Raw genomic sequence first — 26,022 nt, forward strand, 5'->3', positions numbered from 1 at the left:
GCCTTGGAAAAATGTCAAAGCCATAAAAGGCGCACTTGCCCAAAAAAGTTTGAGAACCACTGCCTTGACACAGTTTACACTATGGTTTGCAAGTTACTTACATTTGCAATTTTTACATAAACGAGACTTCAAAGAAATAAAAACTGGTGGAGAACATTTTGTTGTGCATAAAATTAGAATACAAATCGGGACACCCAACCTTAATATCTGCACGCAGTTCTGCCAGCTGCTCCTCCGACATACGCACAGCCACATCAGTTTGCCTTTTCAACTCTTCAGCCTTCTTCTGTCGGCTGTCCAAGATCTCCACTGTAGAAAGGTACACACAGGAGACATCAGATAAGCAGTAACAATACTGGCACAGCTGTGTCCTCCACAAGTAAGGAACATCTGTCTAGTCATGGAAAGCACTCTCTTTAATGCTGGGAATTCTCTAGAGTGGTCATGTCATCTTACTTTACCATGGAAAAGCACTGCCTTTGACCATGACAGTATATTAGATGTGATTTAACAAAGTGGCAGAGAATTAAGAAATCGTACAATGCTAATGGAAAAAGTAAAAACCATATTACACTGGGAAAATTATGGATGGCCAAACACAACCTAGAGCATCTGTCAGTATTCTTCTCTCTATTCAGATATATAATAGAATTAGTCATAAGTACTTCCTGTGGTAAGATATTCCACATTTTTTACTGTTACTGTAAAGTACCCCTTACTAAATAGATAGCAAAACATTGTTCCTCCATACGCAGATCGTGTCCCTTTGTGCTTTGTATAAGCCTAGGGACAAACACTGGTCTGCCAAGCTTCTGTATTGCGCTCTGATGTATTTATACATATTAGGTCACCCCTTAGCCTACTTTTTTTCCAAGCTAAATAAACGCAGTGTGGGCAACCTTTCTTGCACCCCTCTGATTAATTAAGTTGCCTGTCTTGTTCTAGTATGTGTCCTTCCTATATTGTGCTTCCCAAAACTTTATCCCATACTTCAGAAGTGGCTTCATTTATACAGAGGGAGTAGTATACTAACATCTCATGCTTTCATTTCCCATTTTATGCATCCCAGAATTTATTTAAAAAAAAACATTTTTGTTTGTTTTAGCTGCTCCTGCTTGTTTAACTTGTTATGAACATTCCCAAGTCCTTCCTTCTCCAAGCCTTAAGCCATTTTTCTTATAGGTTTCTTTACCATTGGCATGTCCAAGGTACATGACCTTACAATTATTTACATTAAATTTCATCCACCATCTGTATGCCAATATAGCCATGCCATTGAGATCCTGTTGTAAATGTTTCATTAATGGCATGATGTGTGGAGTGTGCTAACTCAACAATGAATGAATCTTTCCCTGATCTGACTGCCAAATTGTTATGGGCTACTGTAGTTTATATACGTTTACATCTCTAACCTGCCTTACTAACTAGATAAAGGGTTTTCCACATCCATTCTTATGTAGCCACTAGGATTTATGACCTAAAGGTTCCTTCCAATCTACAACCATTGTCACACAACACTCCATAAAAAAGTTTGAGTGCTTCCTCTCACTGTTGTAAAAGAATCCGATTGGATACAATCAAGGATATTGTATAGCTCATAGGATGTCACCTGAGGCCGGATGACATTTTATACATACTTTGAAGCTGTGAGGCCCCTGGTCTCTTCCCTAAGGTGTCATGGCAGGTGTACAAAGCTTTCATGCTGCAACACGCATCGAGGGAAAATGTATGAAATGTCACTTTCTCAAAGAACGCAAGAATGACTGTTCATACTAGTGCTGAAAATAAAATACTAGGAAATGGAAACCTCTCAAAAGGAACCAATCTACGTACTTAGAAAAATAAGTAAACGTGCTCAAGTGCCTGCAGCCCAAATACCTATGTAGTTTTATCTGTAACGCTGTGAGAAACCAATGTTGTGGGTCTATCAGGATTACTTTACCAAGGCAACGACAGGGTCAATAACTCCTCAGTCTCAGCACCACCTTGATGTAGGGGCTCTGGCAGCCCAAAAAAAAAAAATTCTTATAGCCTTATGGTTTAAACTACATCATCTTCTGCATTTGGGGCTTTTGTGCATGATGGTTGCTCACAATGCCTAATCCAGCCGATCCCTATGAGGTATTATTTATAATGAATCATTTTGATACTGTATTTATTCACCGTGGTACAGACTGTTTTTAAACATAGATGTAATACATAGTGTAATAATAAAGCTCATTATTTGATACTATATGCCCGCATGTTACGGTTCTGTGGGATCTATGATTTCCTCTTGTTTTTGGTTGAGCATTATCTTTTGATCCCTTCTGCACACAAGTTAGCCATCAGCGCATTCAGTTGAGCTATTAGGGCCCATTCACACTTACAAATCACCAAACGCTAGCAATTAGCGTTTTGCGCAAGCTATTTTTGCACGATTAACGGAGAAAAATCACTGGATAAATTCACGTTTTTGGAGTCATTGCGATTTGCGCTTCTATGAAGGCTAATCGCAATCACTCCAGAATCTCCACAAAACTGCTGCAGGTAACGCATTGGCGATTCCCGCTAATCGCAAAAAGCCCGAGATCGGCGCCAATAGTGGCAGTGAGAACACTGCCAAAGGGTAACAAAGCACTAGCGGGGATCGCCCGCTAATCGCTTAGGTGTGACTGGGCCCTTATAGTAGTTGATGGTGCTTGCCCATTCCTGGCTGTTCCAAATTGATATGAGGTATGTGTGAGGATTTATCAATACTGCACTGAACAGACTTAGCGCAATTTTTTTTTTTATAAACCATGCAAGGTCAGTTAAAACAAAAATTTATAAAACAAATACTTATTACAAAAGATCATTTATACAGACATAATTTAAGGAGACAAAATACTTACTTGCTTCAGCTTTCACTTTATCCATTTCAGCTAGAAGTGCCACCTCTCTATCCATGAGGCTAGACAAAAAATAAATAAAATAATGAGTAACTTAATTCAAGAGCCACCAGGTGGCAGCAGAGCACTATTTTACTAAACCTTCATGGAAAAGACAAATCGGCAGTACAGTACTACAAAAAGTCAAGAGTCTGACCAAAGCTTTATTTTTCAATTCTGGATACAGTGTGTGAAGGTTAGAGCATCTGTTTAATAACCGCTATCAGTTTTTACTTCCTGGCCCTGTGACATCATGAAGTGAGGAAAAGTAACAAACACATGAAAGGTTTCTAAGTCTACTGTTCTGCAGAGACTTCTCACTTCTAGCTACCACTAGGAATGCACATTCGGATTTTGCGGGAACAACATTTTTAGCCCAATCAGAGAACTTAGAAACATTGCACCAATCAGAGAATGCAGAGTCAACTCGGAAGTATTTGGCCCATCAGAGAATGCAAAATATGACCAAACAGACACTACTCGGAAATCGGAAACCAGAAACAGCATGTCCGCAGAGTCGTTACTCGGCATTGGCATAAATCGGGATTTCCGTGGAATTGGAAATCAGTATTTCCGACCATACCCAGTTGCCACAGACACCTGTAAGGTTAGTTCACACATACAGTTAAACCATAAACTAAACAAGTAGAAATCCGGTGAATATATCACAATGTATGGACCCTGGTTGTCGAGCAATATAATTAGTATTTTTAATCTAAATCTCTCCCCGAGTTTTGGTGCCCACTGACTTCCCCCTTATAGCAAAACTCCATGGTATCCTCCCTACTAGATAGACAAAACACCATGGTGTTTTGTTGCAAGGGGGTGGGGCTATGTGCAAGGTCAGCTAGCTTGAAGCTCCAGGAGAGTGTTAGATGAAAAATACACAGCAAATAATATTGTTATTCATCAAGAGGATCCAACAATGTGCAATATTGACTGAATTTCCACTTCAACTACCAATTTGCCAGGAATTTTCAGACATTCATTCATCGTACAGAACTGCAGCATTAATGGCAAATGCTAGGACTGTGTCAGCTTTTCACAGGCAGTGCTGTTGGTGAGCAGTAGATGGATGCTGCATGCAGCTTATGATAGGTGGTTAGGTGCCCAAGCATGGGTGTCATCAGTCATAAGTCTGGTGGTTCCACAGTGTAGCTGGCAAATGTGGACACCATCACCTACCAACTGTTCATGTGAACACAGCATCATAGCGGTGGAAAGTGAGAACAATTCATAAAAACGCATTGCAAAAAAATACCCAAGAATTTGAGAACATTCTTCACTCTATTCAGAAGCGGAGGAAGGTTTTGGCAGCAATTTGACTTACCAGCTGCAAGCTCACATTACTTCTAAGCAAAAGCATTTATCTGTACTGTACTAGGAATCTCTTTTCCATTCTCTGATCTGCTAAGCCTCTACAGAGAGTTTCAATGCATGATTGAGAAAGGTGGAATTTTAACTAGTTTTACTAAATGGTAGCACCTTGAGGGCTAGAAAGGACTATAGGTGAGTTCTAATATTAGGAGTTCCCAGTCTTCACTCTCCATTAGAGCCTTGTGCAATCTACTTTTGCCTCTTGCATAACAAGCACATTTGCTGCTGTTCTAATGACCATCTTGTATTTATTTGGTAGTATGGCAATGGCATATTATGCTTCATAACTTAATTACTACAAAATATAAGTATCTCTCCAGAAGTTTACCTAGTATTTACTAGACAAAGTCTCAAATTAGTAACAAAGTTTCTGTATGTTTAACACATCCAAAGGAATAAAGACATTTCAGTCAACCAATGTTTTTATTTAGTTATTTAGCTAGCTGTGACCATTAAAAAAAGCTATGGATAGGATGCAGACTCGCAGGCATGGTTTTTAGACAGACCAGAAGAAGAGGCCATGGACCCACGAAACGCGATGTACTTTTAGTTGGTTTTTAGATTATCCCTAAAAAGCTGCCTAAGAATGTGACCGTCCAATTCCTGCTCCCACTGGAAGCCCGTGCGGAGGAAGGCATCTCCCCCCACAGCCTCTAATTGGTGATTTCAGGATGCAACCCGCCTTTGCGAGTATAACATTCTCTTCATTTAGTGTTGAAAGTCAACACTCATGGGCATACTGCACCGTAAGGCTCCTGGTCCCCCCCCCCCCCTCTCCTAGCGACTCTGCACAATATTGGGTAACGCCTTTCTTGCCATCTGTAACTGTTTCACAAAGATAATCTTTGGTTTTTAGAAACTTTTATGCACAGGACTGATTAAAAGCTATACAAAAAATAAATTGTTACCGTCATTATATGCTAATATTTGATGAACTTCAGTTAAGTAATTCCAAAGGTTGAAGAACAATTTAAAATGCAAATACAAACCGGTTATAATTGGTCCTCTGAGAGACCAGTGTGCATGAGCCTCGATACACCAAACTGTCCCCAGTAATTTTCATATTACATTAGAAAATATACAAAACAGAACAGCATTAAATGTACCTAGGACTCCAGCTGCCACTAACTGAAGGTGCACAGACAAGAAACAAGACATCCAGGAGGGAAAGGGGGAATAAACTCACTTGCTGGCCTTTAGTGTAAAAGATCCAACGGCATTGAAAAGACACCTGAAGTGAGAGAAATAAGAAGTCTGCAATATTAATTTCCTTTTAAACAATACCAGTTGCCTGGCAGCCCTGCTGATCTTTCTAGCATCAGTAGTATTTGAATCCCACACTTTTAAAGGGAACCTAAACTGAGAGGGATGTGGATGTTTCCTTTTAAACAATACCAGTTGCCTGGCAGTCCTGCTGATCTATATGGCTGCAGTAGTGTCTGAATCACACACCTGAAACAAGCATGCAGCAAATCCAGTCTGACTTCAGTCAGCGCACCTGATCTGCATGCTTGTTGAGGGGCTGTGGCTAAAAGTATTAGAGACACAGGAGCAGCAGTAGTCTGATCCAGTCAGGCAACTAGTATTTTAAAAGGAAAAATCCATATCCTTCTCAGTTTAAGTTCCCTTTAACAAGAATGTAACAAATCCAGTCAGATTTCAGTCAGAGCACCGGATCTGCATGCTTGTTCAGCATCTATGGCTAAAAGTACTAGAGACAAATTGATCACCAGTACAGCTAGGTAATGGGTATTGTTTAAAAGGAAATAAAATGTCAGCCTCCATATTCATCTCACTTCAGTTGTGCTTTAAAGCGGAACTGAAAATTGGTATAAAACAAAGTGTTTCACTTACCTGGGGTTTCTGTCAGCCCCGTGCAGCCATCTTGTCCCACGCTAGTCCTCCATGATCCTCTGCTCTCTCGCCGCCAGCTACTTTTTTTTTTACCACTGCGCCTACGCTCCCCGAGCCACACGTCTTTTTCCGCGTTCCAGACGGCAATAGCGTCCTGCGCTAATAGCACAGGACACTATTGTCGGCTGGAATGCAGAAAAAGAGACGCGTGGCTCGGGGCGCGCAGGCGCAGTTGACTTGTAAGTAGACTGTAACGAAAGTAGCTGGTGAAGGGAGAATGGAGGATCGTGGAGGACCGGCGCAGGTCAGGATGGCTGCACAGCGCTGGCAGAAGCCCCAGGTAAGTGAAACACTTTGTTTTATACCAATTTTCAGTTCTTTGGGAGACTTGGGAGAGTTATCCCCTCATATGTTTGCATGAATCCTGTGCAGTAAAGCTTGGGAGAGGTATCCCCTCATATGTATGCATGAATCCTGTGCAGTAAGAAACTTGGGAGAGGTATCCCCCCATATGTATGCATGAATCCTGCATGGTAAGAAACTTGGGAGAGGTATCCCCTCATATGTATGCATGAATCCTGCGCAGTAAGAAACTTGGGAGAGGTATCCCCTCATATGTATACATGAATCCTGCGCAGTAAGAAACTTGGGAGAGGTATCCCCTCATATGTATACATGAATCCTGTGCAGTAAGAAACTTGGGAGAGGTATCCCCTCATATGTATACATGAACCCTGTGCAGTAAGAAACTTGGGAGAGGTATCCCCCCATATGTATGCATGAATCCTGTGTGGTAAGAAACTTGGGAGAGGTATCCCCTCATATGTATGCATGAATCCTGCGCAGTAAGAAACTTGGGAGAGGTATCCCCTCATATGTATGCATGAATCCTGCGCAGTAAGAAACTTGGGAGAGTTATCCCCTCATATGTATGCATAAATCCTGCGCAGTAAGAAACGTGAGAGAGGTATTCCCCTCATATGTATGCATGAATCCTGCGCAGTAAGAAACTTGGGAGAGGTATCCCCTCATATGTATACATGAATCCTGTGCAGTAAGAAACTTGGGAGAGGTATCCCCTCATATGTATGCATGAATCCTGTGTGGTAAGAAACTTGCCTGTGTGGTAAGAAACTTGAGAGAGGTATCCCCTCATATGTATACATGAATCCTGTGCAGTAAGAAACTTGGGAGAGGTATCCCCTCATATGTATACATGAATCCTGTGCAGTAAGAAACTTGGGAGAGGTATCCCCTCATATGTATGCATGAATCCTGTGTGGTAAGAAACTTGCCTGTGTGGTAAGAAACTTGAGAGAGGTATCCCCTCATATGTATGCATGAATCCTGTGCAGTAAGAAACTTGGGAGAGTTATCCCCTCATATGTATGCATGAATCCTGTGCAGTAAGAAACTTGGGAGAGGTATCCCCTCATATGTATGCATGAATCCTGTGCAGTAAGAAACTTGGGAGAGTTATCCCCTCATATGTATGCATGAATCCTGCACAGTAAGAAACTTGGGAGAGGTATCCCCCCATATGTATGCATGAATCCTGTGTGGTAAGAAACTTGCCTGTGTGGTAAGAAACTTGAGAGAGGTATCCCCTCATATGTATGCATGAATCCTGTGCAGTAAGAAACTTGGGAGAGTTATCCCCTCATATGTATGCATGAATCCTGTGCAGTAAGAAACTTGGGAGAGGTATCCCCTCATATGTATGCATGAATCCTGTGCAGTAAGAAACTTGGGAGAGGTATCCCCTCATATGTATGCATGAATCATGCGCAGTAAGAAACTTGGGAGAGGTATCCCCTCATATGTATGCATGAATCCTGCGCAGTAAGAAACTTGGGAGAGTTATCCTCTCATATATTGTGCAGCATTAAAGAAATTAAGCTACCTCATCAAGCCCTGAAATAAAGCATAAAATAGATCTGTGCTCAATATGCTTATAGACAGAGACAATACAGTATATAGAAAGAGTAGGGGAAGGGGCTACACAGTCTGTAAGGTGATCATGGCTTTCTATGCCATAGATGAAGTTGCAGGGACTTGTGCAAGGCTATTTCCGCCACTGCTATTACAGGGCAGGTAGGGAAAGTGAAGCCAGTTCATACTCCCTCTGTTCAAGGTGAATGTAGAAGAGGGGAGGGAGTGAAATAGGATTCTTCAACTCACTCTTTATGTAAGCTGTAGTTTTATTATCAGAGAACATAATGCAGAAGATGCCTGCAGCATTTTCAGACAATTACAGGATCTAATTAAAACAGTTACATGTAGTAATAAGCTACTGGAGTTTAGTCTGGTCTGTTGAAAGCTGTCAAGTCTTACTTCTGTGACTGGAAACATGCTACATATTCTCCCTTTATCCTGGTCCCTGTGACAGGTGTTATTGGGACAGGAAGTACATGGATCTCTTCTCAGCTTTTCCACATAACAGTTTTACTTCAGCCACGTATGAAGTAAAAACTTCTGTCAGGAGTTATACTTCTAAGTTTGTCCCCCTCCAAATACCAAAATATTTGTTATGTAACTGGACTCCAAAATCTACAGAAAAAGAATTTCAGACATCTGTTGCATAATGGTTTTCTATTATTTAACAGTTTACTAGATGCAAATAGGTCCCACTTCAATTCCCAGCATCTGCTTGTCCTCCCCATCTGGATTCCACATAAGTAAATGGACAGCTCAGAAGAGAGTCAAGCAACTTATCTATACACCGATCAAAGGAGACCTGAGTGTTTCCGTTCGGGCTACATTTATTGCACTTTTACACATCTGAGACTGAGCTATAACAGACTCCCTAGGAGTCTGACTGCCAGAACTATTGTACCGGATCATTTATGCCAGTATGTACAGGTGGGTATCCCCAATCATCACTAGCCTACAATTAGGTTATGTTGCCGTAGTGACCTCCCTCCCCTGACCTCTACTGTATGAAGCAAGTCCCTGCAAGTAGGGTGCTGTTCCCACATGCTCCCCAGCCCTTTCTGCACAGTGCAGCACATGCTGCAGCCTAAAATGATCTGACTAACACTGAAAGTGTGTACTAAGGATTAATATCTTATTAACTCTTATTAACCATGCCAGTTCTATTTATTTAACCTGCTAAAACCTCATTCTACATTGATCAGGGATTGGAAGATGTGGTTAAAATTGGCTATACTTAATATTTAAATAAAAATAAAACATTAAAATATATCTATTTCACAATCATGCCCATAGCACATAAACCATTTGTTAGTTTGTAGTTATTACCTGGCTTTCAGGGTTTGCCATAGTGACTTCCCATGCGAATGTCAGAAGCAGCTAGCTTAACCACCTTAGCGGTATGGACGAGCTCAGCTCGTCCATTACCGCCAGAGGGTGCCGCTCAGGCCCTGCTGGGCCGATTCTCTCCAAATAAAAAGCAGCAAACGCAGCCGGCACTTTGCCAGCCGCGTGTGCTACCTGATCACCGCCGCAGCGCGGCGATCCGCCGCGTGCAGCGGCGAAAGAGGGTCCCCCCAGCCGCCCGAGCCCTGCGCAGCCGGAACAAATAGTTCCGGCCAGCGCTAAGGGCTGGTTCGGAGGCGGCTGACGTCAGGACGTCGGCAGACGTCCATGACGTCACTCCGCTCGTCGCCATGGCGACGAGGAAAGCCAAACAAGGAAGGCTGCTCATTGCAGCCTTCCTTGTTAATTCTGATCGCCGGAGGCGATGGGAATTATGCTTCAGGAGCGCCCTCTAGTGGGCTTTCATGTAGCCAGGCTGCATGAAATATTTTTTTTTTTTATTTAAAAAAAACCCTCCTGCAGCGGCCCTGGCGATCTCAATAGAACGCCAGGGTGGTTGAATAGCAGCATATGTTCTTTCCAAACTACACCCCATATCCCATGATCACCCACATGAGATTGTTATGAGCTGGGAGGGAGAACTGGGGAGTCTTTCCCATTGAGTACAGAGCTGAATACACACCCACCTCCTTCCTGTTCCACAGGGAGGGACCAGAGAGAGGAGACTGGCACAGTCAGAAGATGGTTCTTTGCTAAAGAAGAAACTCCCACTCTCCTGGAAACTCTAAACAGATGATTTGCATGCAAACTCTATGCAGCTTAAAACTGGGTCAAGCGATATGCAGTTACTCCGGTCCACATGGGACGCCAACTAGATTAAGGAACGTGGATTGAATGTCCCCTGATTCAGGACCGTACGCATGGCTGTGCTGTATGTACTGTAATAATTAAAGGCCTTCTGGATGGAACGTTCTTCACCATATATTTACTTATAGGCATGTCAGCTTTATTTCCTACAATGTTTTTTCGTCTCCTTTTTGAATTATTCACTACACTGGAATATTAAAAGATATATTTGGCTAAAATTCAAGTTGAGATTTCTTTGTTAAAGAGAATCTGTACTCTAATATTCTTACAATAAGAAGCATACCATTCTATTCCTTATGTTCCCCTGTGCCCCTCTGTGCTGTTTCTGCCACTCCCTGCTGCAATCCTGGCTTGTAATTGCCAGTTTTAGGCAGTGTTTACAAACAAATGACTGACTTCTAACCAGAGTATCATAGGCTGAGAACAGCTTACTGCGTGATTCATGCAGAGCTTGGAGGGTGTGTGTAAAGCTTCTGCCAATGACAAGCAGTGCTGCACATTTCACACATTCCAGCCTCTTGCCGACAGACACGACAGAGGAAAGAAGATCAGATTTATTACAGAGACAGTGCAACTAGAAAAGGTTGCAGTAAGACAGACCACATCAGAACAGGTATAGGAACTTATAGAATAGAAAAAATAAGGCTCAAAATTTTGTTACAGAGTCTCTTTAAGTCTCTGGGGAAGCAGCGAGGGGGGCACAAAACATAGATCGATATTGTATTTACGAGAGAGAGAGAGAGAATAAACCTATGGGGTTTTTTATACTGTTTCCCCCAAAATAAGACCGGGTCTTACATTAATTTATGCTGCAAAAGATGCGCTAGGGCTTACATTCAGGGAATGTCTTACTTTTCTATTATGAGGAAACGCGGAAAAGCCGCCGCTAGTACTCAAAGTAAGGCAGCTGATTCCGCGTTCAACATGGCAGCTAGCACGCAGTGGGAGCGCGGAGAAACCGCCACATGCCCAGACATCAGGGCGGCGGATTCCGCATCCGACGCGGCAGGTAGCACGCATAGGCCTACTCTTGTCAGTGATGCTGTATGCGGAGAAAACGCCGCACGCACGGACAGCGGTGCGGCGGATTCCGCATTCAACACAGCAGGAACATTACAACACATGTCTGGTGTGGCTGGGACTGATAGTCCACACTGGCTCAGGAGTACGCGTGCGCAGAGAGGCAGGGCCTTTATGACAGTCACAGGGGAGTCAGCTGACCAAGCCGGTCAGCTGACAATTTCAGCAAATTCCATTGGTCCAGCACTTAGGGGAGGCGCTGGAGAGCGCTGGGGTATATATACTGGGTGCTGGTCAATTCTCTGGTGTCTGGCGTTGCGATCACTACATGGTAGCACTCAGACCTTGTCAGTATCTGTGTTTATTAGACAGTTTCGTAGGTGTTGACGATCACGGAGCTCACACCTTAGCCTAGGAATTGTATTATCTGTGTTATTACCTAGACCAGTTTCCAAGGTGTTGATGGCCAAGGAACTCACACCTTAGTCTAGGAATTCTGTACCATCTGTATCATTGTTATTATCTAGTCTAGTTCCAGGAGTGTTGAGAATCTAGGAGCTCACACTCAAGCCTAGGTACTGTTGATTATCTGTTATGACCTGCTTTCCTGACCATTCTTCTGATCTCTGATTCTGTACCTTTGTTATTCTGATACTCTGTTGCCAAACTCTGCTGGTCTTAGGATTCTGCCCCTGTATTCTGTCTCTGTACCTTATCTGTCCGTGTGTTAACGACCTGGCCTGTCCGACCTCGAGAACTCTCTCTCCTGTTAAGAGATAGTTCGCGGATCTGTCAGTGACACTTCCTCATTGGTGTCACTCACGTTCTGTCCTTCCCACTCTCACCTAGCTCCGCCCCTCGGGGAGCTTCAGACCTGTGGAAGGAACCTGATCTCTAGCATTATCTCCCACTGCTTAGCATCCTTCTCTCGGGTGCTTTCCTCAAAGTATTACTGTTGCACCAAACACTTATCACTCAGGTGTCCAGAGGTTAGAGATATATCTGATTATCGGTGATACTGCAGATCATCAATAATCGGGTATATATCTGTATTCTCGGCGATACTGCAGATCACCGGTAATCAGACCCTCTCTGTGTTACACCGATCGTTACATCTATGAACTACAATCTACATTTTATTTTTGAATTAAAAATGTAAACATTTATTCAAACAGTCAGTGTCCAGGCCAGGCTTTCTCAACAAGGGTTCCCTGGAACCCCAGGGTTACTGGAGTACTCTGCAGGGGTTCCTTGGCATTTTCCCCCAACGTGGATTAAAATAAGAAATACTGTAAAAAAAAAAAAAAAAAAAGCACTAAATTGGGGGTCAAAATAGTAATGAGCACACCAATAAAAAGAACCAGAGTAAGGAGACATTATAATAAGGCAGTGTTCCCCAACCCTGTCCTCAAGGCCCACCAACAGTACATGTTTTGTATAAATCCACAGAGGTAGTTAATCAGCTCTGCTGAGACACTAATTACCCCACCTGTGAATGTTTGGGGTTTACTGCAAAACATGTACTGTTGGTGGGCCTTGAGGACAGAGTTGGGGAACTCTGTAATAAGGGACACTATCATACCGTAGGTGGTAGTGAAAAAAAGCCACACCTACTTTTTAAGTCCATGCTTTTAAGTCCAAAATAAATGCAGGTTTTCCTTGAGATCCAAAAATAATTTGCTCCCGGTCAAAAAGGTTGAGAAAGGCTGGTCCAGGCAGTATACATGTAAAACAATCATGCAGCAGGACACACCGTTCATCAAGGAAAGGAAAAAAATAGGTAAGAATACACATTTATATCTCTCCTTTTTGGTGCACCAAATATCTTACAATCATGGTTTTAAAATCTTCTACTTCGAGCCCAGTAAACCTCTTTTCCGTACTGAGGTAAAGCCTGGGGCATAGAGAAAAGTCCTGGATTTAGTATGTTACTTTGCTCCATGTAAAATGCAGAATGGGATTCGCTAAATTTCAAGCTTCATTAAATTAACTCATTGTTGAGTTCTTCAGGTGACCAAGCACATGATACAATAAAAAGATCTGATTTTACAGTTAAGTAAATTCAGCACAGCTGACTTCCTTACAGTGGCTAAACTACTGGCTGAGAGAGTTAATGTGAGCATGCAGCAGAACTGTGCACTACTCTAGAGAATGGCTTATTCTCTTGGGAGTTATATATGTAGTAAGTACAAACAGACCCAGCACAGATGTGAGCTATGTAGGTGGTATTAGCAATAAGATAGTTATGTATTTTTTTGTAGCTATGCAGCTGTCCAGGGATATATGCAACAGAACAGTTTTTCCATAACTTCCACCTAAATCTTCTAATCTGACATGGTGGTTTTACAAACATGTAACATTGAAGGGTTTCAAGACAATGGACACTGTGAAACAGTGCGACCCTGAGCATTCTTATCCATTATAAAAAGAAAGCTCCATTGGAGGGGGCAGGTGAATTGTGAGCTGTCCAGGGCTCTGCGCATGCGAGACAGAAAGCGTATACGCCTTATACACTCCCCACCCCTATGGACTATATACCCCGTATACTGTCACCTATATGCCTCCCCATGCCTATAATCTCACAACCACCCTCTCCCATGCTAATATTTTACTTTGGCAATGCTAAATGTATTTGGTCTTGACAAAGCTTTTTTGGATTGGACAGAGACAGACAGACAGAGAGAGAAAGAGAGAGAGTTGAGGTGTTTTAAAACTGTGGCACATGAAGAAAATAGGTGTTATTTTGCATTTATGCCCAATTCTCCTTGATAAAATGCCTGTGAAATCAAATAATACTTCAAAAATATTACCCAAAGAAAGCCTAGATTGTCCTGAAAAAAAAAAGGATATGTATCGCTTTGATGGCATAGGTAATAAAAAGATATTGCTGTATCAATAGTGACACAGCTGATATTCCAAGATGGTCAGGAACCTGAAGTGGTTAAAGTGAGCCTATACCTCCCCTATCTTCCATAGAAATGCTGCATCAGAGCATTCTTACAATCCTCTCCCACTGCAAACTAGCAATGTTCCCCATTTCAGGGCCGATCCATGGATCCCTCCTGTCCTTGGTATGGTCCCTGTGCTGCTTAAGAGGTATGCTGTTAGGTTACGGGCACTACCCCACACTGCACCAATCTAGAAGCTCTGTGCAGTGTCACATGGAGAAGGGGCGAGGCTCAGTGTCAGGGTGGGTGGGGGAGTTGTAGGAGAATATGCCAGCTCCATGACACCAGTACTCCTGAAAACGGAATGCTGGAAGGACACAGAGGCTGGTCATTGTATACAGAACGTTCCTCTGTGTCCTAGTATGAAGTATCAAACCCATCTCGGGTTCTCTTTAATGTGTGTATGGAACTGAGATGGTTAATGTGAGCAACTGACTTATTGCAGTGCTATAAAATTTTCAACATTTTTTATAGGACTGTGTATTGCAACCGTGATAATTTATGGTTTACACTGTGTGTGGGGTGGCAGGTGAGCGGATGCCTGAATGGGCAGCAGATGTTACCTACGTAGTACCAAACAGTTTGATTTTTCGATATGCTCCGATACCTCCTTGGGCAGGACTTAACAGGCTGGACTGTATGATGATTGGCTGATTTTTGGAGGGAGGCTCCATTATTGGCCCAATCATGAGCAGGAAGTTTTGCTTACACCTTGTGCTAGGATTTGTCCAGCCTGGGATTAGTATTGCCTGGCTTTTCAGCCCTAAGGTATGACATACATGTCAGCTAGCCTCCCTTCTTGTACGCCACAATTCTGCCAGTCAGACTGTCACACTGCCTGCCAGGGAAGATACGGTACTGTAAAGCAGATCTTGAAAATCCCTCATGGGGAAATGTATCCAACACTTGTCTGTAAGAGGTTCACAGCTGTCAGATTACACAGTATTTATGCCATAGATTCTCCTTAATACTGTATACAGTAGATGTAGCTTACAGTTTTGATCTTTTTCACCACATACTGAACTGTTACAGATGTGTCCAAACTGGCACATACTGTTATGTTCTCATTTTTGCCATTGAAAAGAAAAGAGTGTAAAACCATTGTTTTAGATTTGCATTCTCAATAAAATGCCATTAGAAAATAAAAAAATATTTAATTATTGAGTGAATTAAAATACAGAAATTTAGTATACTTTCTGTGCTTGAACATGACCATTTCTGATACTGTAAAGGGAGTGGACTATAAAGGAATTTCAATTTGCACAGTTCATTTCATTTGCATTAAAGGAACACTATAAAAAACAGCTTTATTCACTTCAAATTCTGAAAAGCTAGGAGCCAGATGCCCCCACCCAATAATTTCTATTGAATTTTAGGACATAAAATGGTTACAAGTTTTCAAACAAGAGTTGTCCGGCAATATATCACAGTCTTGTCAGCATATGCATGCTAACCCTTAGACTAGGCCTGAACGATTTTAGGAAAAAATTGAATCGAACGTTTTCTGTCTGAAATTGCGATTTCGATTCAATTCACGATTTCCTTCAAATCAAGCTTTGTTCTCCCTCTGTCCCATTGTCTCTTTGTGCCCCCTTTGCCTCTTTATGCCTCTTTTGGGTCTCTCGCTTACCCCTTTGTGTCTCTATTCCCGCTCTGTTTCTCTCTGTGCCCCCTGTGTCTCTTTGTGCCCACTGTCTCTGTGCCCATTCTGTGTCTCTCTCTGCCTCCTATGTGCCTCCTGCATCAGTTCTGGACATACCTTCCTGCACGAGTCCAGCGATGCCAGTCTATCCGCTTCGCCTCCTTCAGGTTCTAATGCATGGAATACTTCCTGTATGTCATGTGACGTACAGAACCCTGGAGTTTTGCCAAGCACAAGACCCAGCAGACAGCGATAGAGGACAGACAGCGTTGGACTCGTGCGGAAGATATGTCCAACACTGCCGATGCTGCGGGCCGCACGTGCTGGGACTTTGGGGAAGTTTGAAGCCAATTCTTCAAACTCCCCCATGTGGAAATGACGTGATCGCAATAACTGCCGCTTTGACGATTCCAAAATTGTGATCTTAGTGACCACGATTTTGGTTTAAATTTGATTTATCTTTCAGGCCTACCTTAGACTGCCACTAATTTTTAAAAGAAGCTATGTTCCTTTGCTGGCGATTTTGAAATACTAGAATCCAATTGTTTGTCTCTTTTCATCATTGACATCTAAAAGCATATCTTCATCAAAACTAGAAACAAATGTATGGCGGTGGAAAAACAAAAAAACTCCTTAAGACATTTGCATAAGTCTAATGAATTTTTTTGTAAAACGTCTTTTTGACGTCGGCAGCATATGGAGGAGGATTTTACAAAAAGGTCTAAAGACGCCTGTGGCAGTCTGAGGATTAATGCTTATACAGTCTAAACGACTTAATTCTTCAATAACATTTAAATTTTTTTTAAAAGGAGCCTTGATTATCTGGCTCATTGGGACTTGCACACCTCTGTAAAAATATGGCTACTTCTGTTTATATTCCCTTTGTGTAGGTCTTATATACTTTGTACAACATTTAGTTTCATTTTTTAATTTCACAACTATCTTTCTATATTCTGTGTTATACAAAGTAAGCCAGCAAGCAAACACACACTGAAAGAGCCATGAGGGCAAACTACCACCCAGCCTGGAAGCTAGAGCTTTGCCTTATATATTTATTGAAGGAGTTTCCATCTGGCAGTAAGCCAAACCAGCTGAGAGACTAGTTTCTTTCTGCCCAGTATACGGAACTAAGGTTCCTGGTTCACACTCTCTGTGCACGCAGCTCCGGGATACAAACAGGTTAGGTGATGAGGCATCTGGCAGTACACAGGCACTCTGACGTCTATACTGGAAATGCAGGGCAAACACCTTGTTCACAGATAAAGAACCAGTGACAACTTAACAGGTTTCCTACCAACAAGTAATGTTATGTACTTGACACGGCTACATAAAGACCAGGATTTTCTACGACAAGAGAAAAGGAATGGTGCAGCATATCTCTTCCTTTCTTCTGAATTCCTTTATGTGGCTTTTTTAACCAATGAAACTGATTTTGTGTCAGCATACCCCCTGCTTTTACTCAATTAGCTGTAGTAAAACTGGCACTCCCTAATCTGGCACTACATGAGCCTGCATTTTTAGTCATCTCAACGTAGTAAAGAGGATTGTCAGTTACTTGAAAGCTGATAATAAGTGAACCTGCCAAAGGATTTTCCCCATTTCCCTACTTAAAGTGTACCAGAGGTGACATGTGACATGATGAGAAACGTGTATGTACAGTGCAAAACAATAACCGGGCTGTTTTACTCAGGGCTGTGGTGTCGGTCCAAAAATCCACCGACTCAGACTCCGACTCCTCAGTTTAGGATTCCACCGACTCAGACTCCTCTAATTTGCATATTACAATTTTGTTGATTAAAAGTATGTAACGTGAAATTCGTCTCTTAACTGCCAACGCTTAGGAATTTTACAAGACAACTGAAGTGAGAAGGATATGTAGACTACTATATTTATTCCCTTTAGACTAAAAACTAGTCCTTGGTAAGAGTACATACATCTATCAGGCCCTAGGCAATGTAACTGTGGGTGCATGTAAGAATGATGTGCAGGTGCTCTGCAGGACGAGGAGATTCTTCCTCTATTACACATTATTTATGTACAATCTGAACATGGATCAGGCCCTAGGCAATGTGACTGTGGGTACATGTAAGAGTGATGTGCAGGTACGCTGCAGGGGAATGAGGAGATTCTTCCTCTATTACACATTCTTCGTGCACAATCTGAACCAGGTTTATGGGTGACAGACAACACCTCTCTGTTCAATGTGCACAACATTCTCAGTGGATTCCCTGCAGCTCTGTGGGGAGTGCATATGTAGAGTATAGTACTACTGTGTAACAAAGTAAACCTGAGACAGATGAAATTAAAGTTTTATACATACTTGGGGCTTCCTCCAGCCTCCTTCAGGCTAATCAGTCCCTTGCTGTCCTCCTCCACCACCTGCATCTTCTGCTATGAGTCCAGGTACTTGAGCCAGTCTGGCATAGTGCGCATGCACACACTCTGCCGTCGGAAGCGTACTACACCTGCGCAGCACTATTGTGCAGGTGCAGAATGTTCCTGGCTGTGGGAGCAGCACATGGCTGGACTGCACTGACTGGCTGAATTACCAGGACTCCTAGCAGAAGATCCAGGTGGTGGAGGAGGACAGCGAGGGACTGATTGGCCTGAAGGGGGCTGGAGGAAGCCCCAAGTATGTATAAAAAAAACTTTACTTTTCATTTGTCTCAGGTACCCTTTAATTTGTAGTCACCAAACAAAATTTTAACATATCAAATGATTTGATTTCATGAGCAAAGGGAGTGCATACATTTGCATAAATCAGCATCAATGCAGAATTATTTCCATCTCATTGACCATCTCTATTAGTGACACAGCTCCACATCAGGCTTTATTCTTACAGCATAGATGTTGTTTAGTATATATAAGAGATTCCCGTGTACACATCATATATACAGTCACAATCAGATGTGTATATCTGACTTTAAAAATACGGGGACTGCTTTATTGAAGCAGCACAAGTAACTAATTTTGATTGGTTTATTTCATTTTTGTGGACTGAGCACAGCTATTACTGTATATATACAGTATATATACATTATTTTAATGACTATCTGAGAAATAGAACATTTTATCATATTTTCTATTTTAATTACAGTTACAAATTCATTAGAAGTCGGTGCATTTTTTCAGGCACCCAAAATTGCTCCGACTTCGACTCCACAGCCCTGGTTTTACTTGCTGTATTTTGCTGCCTGAAAGAGTTAATTATTTTCAGACATGGAAGTGACAGCTTCTGTCTTGTCTGTACCTTTTTGTAAATATAGTAAACATCAATAATAGGTAAATTACAGCCATAAACGTTTTCCCGGCAGAATAAAACCTCTGAGAACAGAGGGAGATAAAATACATGTACAATTGGCCTTTTTCTAACTCTGGGACACTTATTAGACTGGCACTGAGCAAAGGCAACAAAACATTCAATCTAGTTTGCAAATGTTTAAATACAAAATAAAACCATGGCCTATCTACCAAAAAAAAAAAAAAAAAAGTAATTTTAGGAGTAGGAGCATAAATACAATTGTTTTATCCCATCGGTTTATTTTCCCCTCAGGTTCACTTTAATCACTAAAAAGGATTTTGTTTCATCTCTGCGTAAATGACAGAATGTGGAACATGAAATATCCTTATACTTTGTAAAGAATCCACATGAAGGCATCTACACAAAGCAGAGAGATATGGAAGAAGAAAAAAAGGTGTTTAGACAACTGGCAGCAAGTCATTCCCAACAGGATACTACTACTGTTTCTTAAAAGTGCATTAGGTATGTAGGCTATGTATGAGCCAAAAAACTTGCATGGGCTGTCATTCTAATGCAGTTATGCATTGCAGATACATACTAAAAAAAACACCATGTGTAAGATTCCAAGATAAACAGGATAAATAGCTGAAAACAATTTGTGGATTTTATCTACCGCTGTGTTGTATTAAAATGGAGAAAAAGTGTATTTTGTTCCAATGTTTTTAAACAGAATGGATATAGCCAAAAAGTGAAAATCGCTCCTGTCTATAAGGTGAAATAAACCTCTGGACGTGAACCAATTAAAACGTTTGGCTAAAGAGTACTTAAAATTAACAACTGCATTGCTAATTTTGTTTATGTTTAAGATACATTATATGAATACTAAATAGCCACGGTTTACATTACGATCAGGACCTCATTTTCAAGGCACTTGACTAACTACACTAATGCAATAAAGCCAGGTTCATTATTAACAGATTCTCCTTTTTAACTATTCCCACCAATTAAAAAAAAAAAAAAAAAACACTGACAGTTACCAAGGTAAACTTTTAATGCAGTGAGGTCTGCTAAATTCTTACAATTTATATAAATTGCTTTGCAGTTTTATTTTTCAGTCATACACGTTTAGCTTCCCTTTAAACTACCCATAATGCTGACACTGACAGCACACAGCCAGAGAAGTCAAAAGCTTATGTTTGAGCTGAGCATGTTTGTCAATGAGAGGGGGCGGGGGTTATCACGGGTCATAAAAATACTCCTTTGTGCAATGCAGACTAGAATGGCAGGTTCATGTCACAAAGGTGTTGTAAAAAAATAGAACAGCCCAAGGCCATGTTTCCTGATAGTCCACATGTGAGCAGCAAGAAACGAAACACAGAAAAGAAACTGAGCAATAAGCACTGATGGCAGCAGGCGAGGGAGCTGGGAGTTACACAATGGAATTTACAGACGGATTATGGAACAGTGTAAACTGTAAATAAACCCGAGAAAAGAAACTGCCTTCACAGGAAGAAAAATCAGGATCAGCATCAGCTACAATATTTTATAACAGAAGTAAAAATCCAACAGTTTGGCAGAGCATATAACTACACATTTGTATGACCATTCTATGCCCGTGAGTTCATAAATCGGTCAACCGCCATACCCTTTCTCACTTCAGTTGTCCTATAAAGTGAACCTTAACTAAGAGGGATATGGACGTTTCCTTTTAAACAATACCAGTTGCTTGGCAGTCCTGTTGAGCTCTTTAGCTGTAGTAGTGGCTGAATCACACACCTGAAACAAGCATGCAGTTAATCCAGTCTGACTGTAGTCAGAGCACTTGATCTGCATGCTTGTTGAGGGGCTGTTGCTAAAAGTATTAGAGACACAGGATCAGCAGGAGAGTCAAGCAACTGGTATTTTAAAAGGTAAAATTCATATCCTTCTCAGATTAGGTTTTAAGGACTGACAAGGTTTTATTGATCAAATCACTCAAATATTCTCAAACGTGCAAACTAGCTCTTAGACATGCAGACTATTAAGAAGGCAGGGAGGCGGACTTCTGTTACGCGCTGTTCATTACAAAAGCAAACCAGGATGGAGCAGACTTCCCATAGAAGAGCAGATGGAGTCACATCTCCCATTTGCACAGTAATATAACAGACTATAGATCGCTACTTATTGTTGTCCCCAAGCTGCATCACAAATCCACTTATTTTCTCTAAATAGACAAAGTGGAGCAAATTTATCAAGACCAGTGCTGAGAAAACCAGTGCAATTGCCTACAGCTATCAATGAGGTTTCAGCTACTGTACACAATGGCGTCAATTCACCAGAGGTTACCAACCTATTTATCTCTTGGGAGGTAATTTACCTCCTGTGATATCTCCAAATAGCAATTCTCCAGAAGTATAGGGGAAAATATCGACAGAGAGAAATGCAAGAGATAAATGTGAGATAAGTATGAGATAAATAAGTGATAGTTAGTAGTTAGTTTTTCTCCAAATCACAATTCATCAGGGAAGAAAGGGGGTGTGGCCATTCGTTATTTTTTCATCTCTTTATCCCCTGAATGAACCTGGAGATATCGTGGTTTTCACACAGCAGCTGCTGCTGTGGAAGATGGAGCCTTTTGAGCTTACTCTGTTAGGCCTGGTGCACACCAAAAACCGCTAGCAGATCCGCAAAATGCTAGCAGATTTTGAAACGCTTTTTCTTATTTTTCTGTAGCGTTTCAGCTAGCATTTTGCGGTTTTGTGAAGCGTTTTTGGTGTAGTAGATTTCATGTATTGTTACAGTAAAGCTGTTACTGAACAGCTACTGTAACAAAAACCGCCTGGCAAACCGCTCTGAAGTGCCGTTTTTCAGAGCGGTTTGCGTTTTTCCTATACTTAACATTGAGGCAGAAACGCCTCCGCAATCCAAAATCTGCAGCAGCCCGGGAGTATGCGTTTCTGCAAAACGCCTCCCGCTCTGGTGTGCACCAGCCCATTGAAATACATTACCCAAGCGTATCCGCAGCCGCAACCAGATCGCAAAACGCAGCCGAACTGCTCTGGTGTGCACTAGGCCTTAGAGCTTGCTACTATTATGAGGAGACGAAGGCGCAGGAGGAGGGTCTGTTTAATCGCCCCTCGTATTTTTCGTGAGAGAACAGTTCTTGATAATTTTACTGAGACAGAGGTGGTGAAGAAGTTCAGACTTACTTGTGATATGATTTATGATATGATCCGGCAGTAAAAGGCGGGAATACTCTGGTCAGGTAGTGGTAAAACTCCGCCTCCTACCCACAATGCTTCACTTTCAAGCTTACAGAGAGGAAAAGTATCCCATGTAAATCATTAATACCGATTACCTAACTCTCTGCTTTCTCACACTTTCCTCATGCATATCTCTCCATTATCCCCTGCTATCAAACACTTTTCTCTCTGTCCTCTCACACTGGTGAATTGACTCCAGAGTGTTAAAATACCTCATGAGATAAACTACCTACCTTTCTTCTCTTAGTAAATCCTCTCTGGTGAATTGACGCCAATGACTCAAAGATTCTGATTAGTTACCATAGTTAACTGCTCCATTCCTGCTTCCCATTGGAGTTGAAAAAAAAACTGCCCCACTGAATTGTGGGTGCACATATTGCAAAGCGAATTAAACACCTGATCAGCACTTTGTAACCCCCCCCAAAAAAAAAAAAAACAATAAAAAAGGGCATTGGATTGGGCTTGCAGCTGCATCTCTATAGTAGCCTCTAAGGATATGATAAAATATAGAGAAACAGAGAGCCCAATATAGTGTAGTATGTTAAGCATAAATAAAGATAATCAGTGAGAAGAGTATACTCACAAACGTGGGTTACCACATAGGCAACCACTGTATAGGCAGTTGAGGAGATTAAACCTGTCCTCACTCAGGCCTAGTGCACACCAGAGCACACCAACCGGTTTGGCTGAGTTTTGCGATCTGCTTGCGGCTGCAGATACGCTTGGGTAATGTATTTCAATGGGCTGGTGCACACCAGAGTGGGAGGCGTTTTGCAGAAACACATACTCCCGGGGCGAGGCATTTTTTGGATTGTGGATGCGTTTCCGTCTCAATGTTAAGTATAAGAAAAACGCAAACAGCTCTGAAAACCGCCTGTTCAGAGCGGTTTTGCCCGCGTTTTTGTTACAGAAGCTGTTCAGTAACAGCTTTACTGTAACAATATATGAAATCTACTACACCAAAACCGCTACACAAAACGCTAGCTGAAACGCTACAGAAAAAAAGAAAAAGCGTTTCAAAATCTGCTAGCATTTTGCGGATCTGCTTGCGGATTTCGGTGTGCACCGGGCCTCAGGGATAAGAAGTCGCTCTCTGTAGATCAGAAAAAGGGGTACATCACCCCTCCACCAGGGGGTGTAAAAGATACAAGGTACAGCGTGACAAATAAAATAGCATAAAAAAAAAAACTCACCAGCATTTTGGCAATAGCAGGTGTAGCGCCTCAGTAAAATTCTATGTCCATTTTACACACACACACACACACACACACACACACACACACACACACACACACACACACACACACTTACACACACTTACACACACACACACACACATTTACACACACACACACACACACACACACACACACACACACACACACACACACACACACACACACATATTTACACACACATACACATTTACACACACATTTACACACACATACACATTTACACACACACACACACACATTTACACACACATTTACACACACTTACACACACACATTTACACACACACTTACACACACATTTACACACACACACACACACACACACATTTACACACACACACACACACACACACATTTACACACACACATTTACACACACACACACACACACACACACACACATTTACACACACATTTACACACACACACACACATTTACACACACATTTACACACACACACATTTACACACACACACATTTACACACACACACACACACACACATTTACACACACATTTACACACACTTACACACACTTACACACACACATTTACACACACACTTACACACACACTTACACACACACTTACACACACACACACACACACACACATACATATTTACACACACACATACACACACACACACACATACATATTTACACACACACACACACACACACACACACACACACACACACACACACACACACACACACACACACACATACATATTTACACACACACACACACACATACATATTTACACACACACACACACACATACATATTTACACACACACACACACACACACATATTTACACACACACACACACACACACACACTTACACACACACACACACACACTTATACACACACACTTATACACACACACACACACACACACATTACACACACACATTACACACACACATTACACATATACACACCTTAGTCTCTAGCCCATATTGTTTATTTGTACATCTAACTCCTTATACCATCCCCACAAAGCAATTTTTCACATTGTATGCTTTATGATATGCAATGTCTTGATATGCAAGTTGTAACTGCAGAATTCACTATAGCATTACGTACTGTCTCTTGTCTACATTTTGTCCCCACGTTTATTGCCTGATGAAGCGGGCTTGGCCTGCTAAATGTGTTGCACTTTTTGGGGTACTGTTTAATAAATGTGATTGTTACTATTTAGACAGTCTTTTGTGTCTGCTTTATGGAGTTAAGTCCACTGCTTTCTCCAAGCAAATTTTAAAGGTTTTATCCACTTTTATCCTGCTGGCGCCTCTGTTCTCCTACTGCTCTAATGATATGATGATGATGCATGGACTTTTCCCACTTTTCCCATGCAATGCCACCCACTCACAGCCAATCTATTGAAGCAGTACTCATTACAGCTGACCTCATTGTACACATTTGTAGTACTGGTACGATCACCCTAGGATTGCGCAGTTAGATTACCATGTCTGCAATCAGCATTACATTGAAGACTCAATGACAAATGCACATAAATGTACCATAGACTGGTACATAGCACTGTTACACAGGACGTGGATGAAACTACCACGTGATATAAAACAAGCTCACCAGCTTTGCAATTCTTGGAAAGTCTGCTTCATTTTTTTGATGGAGCTGTCCATTTCTTCCTTCACCACTATGCGATACCGAGCTAAGGACACTGAACATCTTTGCAAGTCCTTAACAGACTTTTCAATGTTGGCACCTAAGAAAGACAAAACTCTTAGGATTACCATGAAAGTACTTCGTTTTACTAAACATAGCACCAGCAATTCTAGCATACATAGGGCATGATGGAAGAAGCAAGTATGGAAAATTAAAAAATACATGGCTTTAACTGTGAAGCACTTCTCTCTTTCATCTGTTTCCCACGTTTCAGTTCTGTACTTAAACATATAGCAAGTCATGTATGCCAAGTGATACGCATACAAGATATCTCATGATATTACCCTGCCGCTTACAGTCAATGCTGTGGATAAACAAGGTATACAGATAGAAACATAAGATCTCACACAAATGTGAAGTGCTGTACTGTAGGACCCCAGTCAGAGCTATGTGGTACCTCGCACCTTGGGGAGTTCTCCATTTTTCAAGAAACTCTACCTCAAACTGCTTCTGGGACTGTTATGCAGAAGCTTCTTTTAAACATGCTTACTGGGAATTTCCCAGAGTTAAATGATTCTGGGAAAGGCTGTATCAAATAGCATATACAGTGCTTTGGACAAAAAAAGTCTGTAAAGATGCACGTAAGCTATACTGAACAAAAAGTCACCTTTCTTCACACAAACAATTCTTGAATGTATAATAAATTGGCAGACCTAAGAAATTAGCCCCCCCCCCCCCCCCCCATCAGCTCAGATGGTTGGCTAT

At 41.7% G+C, this 26,022-nt stretch overlaps 1 protein-coding gene across 3 annotated transcripts in view; it reads right to left on the reverse strand.

Moving 5' to 3' along the window:
• SPATS2 (spermatogenesis associated serine rich 2) overlaps window positions 1-26,022 on the reverse strand; it is a 197,928-nt gene that overhangs the window by 17,146 nt on the left and 154,760 nt on the right. For all 3 annotated transcript variants that reach the window (XM_068267664.1, XM_068267666.1, XM_068267665.1), the window contains 3 exons: window positions 25,222-25,357; window positions 2,874-2,932; window positions 200-309 (listed from right to left, as the gene is read on the reverse strand). In XM_068267664.1, coding sequence (XP_068123765.1) covers window positions 200-309; window positions 2,874-2,932; window positions 25,222-25,357 — 305 coding nt within the window. The remainder of the gene's footprint in view (window positions 1-199; window positions 310-2,873; window positions 2,933-25,221; window positions 25,358-26,022) is intronic.

The sequence above is a fragment of the Hyperolius riggenbachi genome, chromosome 2 (assembly GCF_040937935.1).
Source record: "Hyperolius riggenbachi isolate aHypRig1 chromosome 2, aHypRig1.pri, whole genome shotgun sequence".
NCBI classification, from domain to species: Eukaryota; Metazoa; Chordata; class Amphibia; order Anura; family Hyperoliidae; genus Hyperolius; species Hyperolius riggenbachi.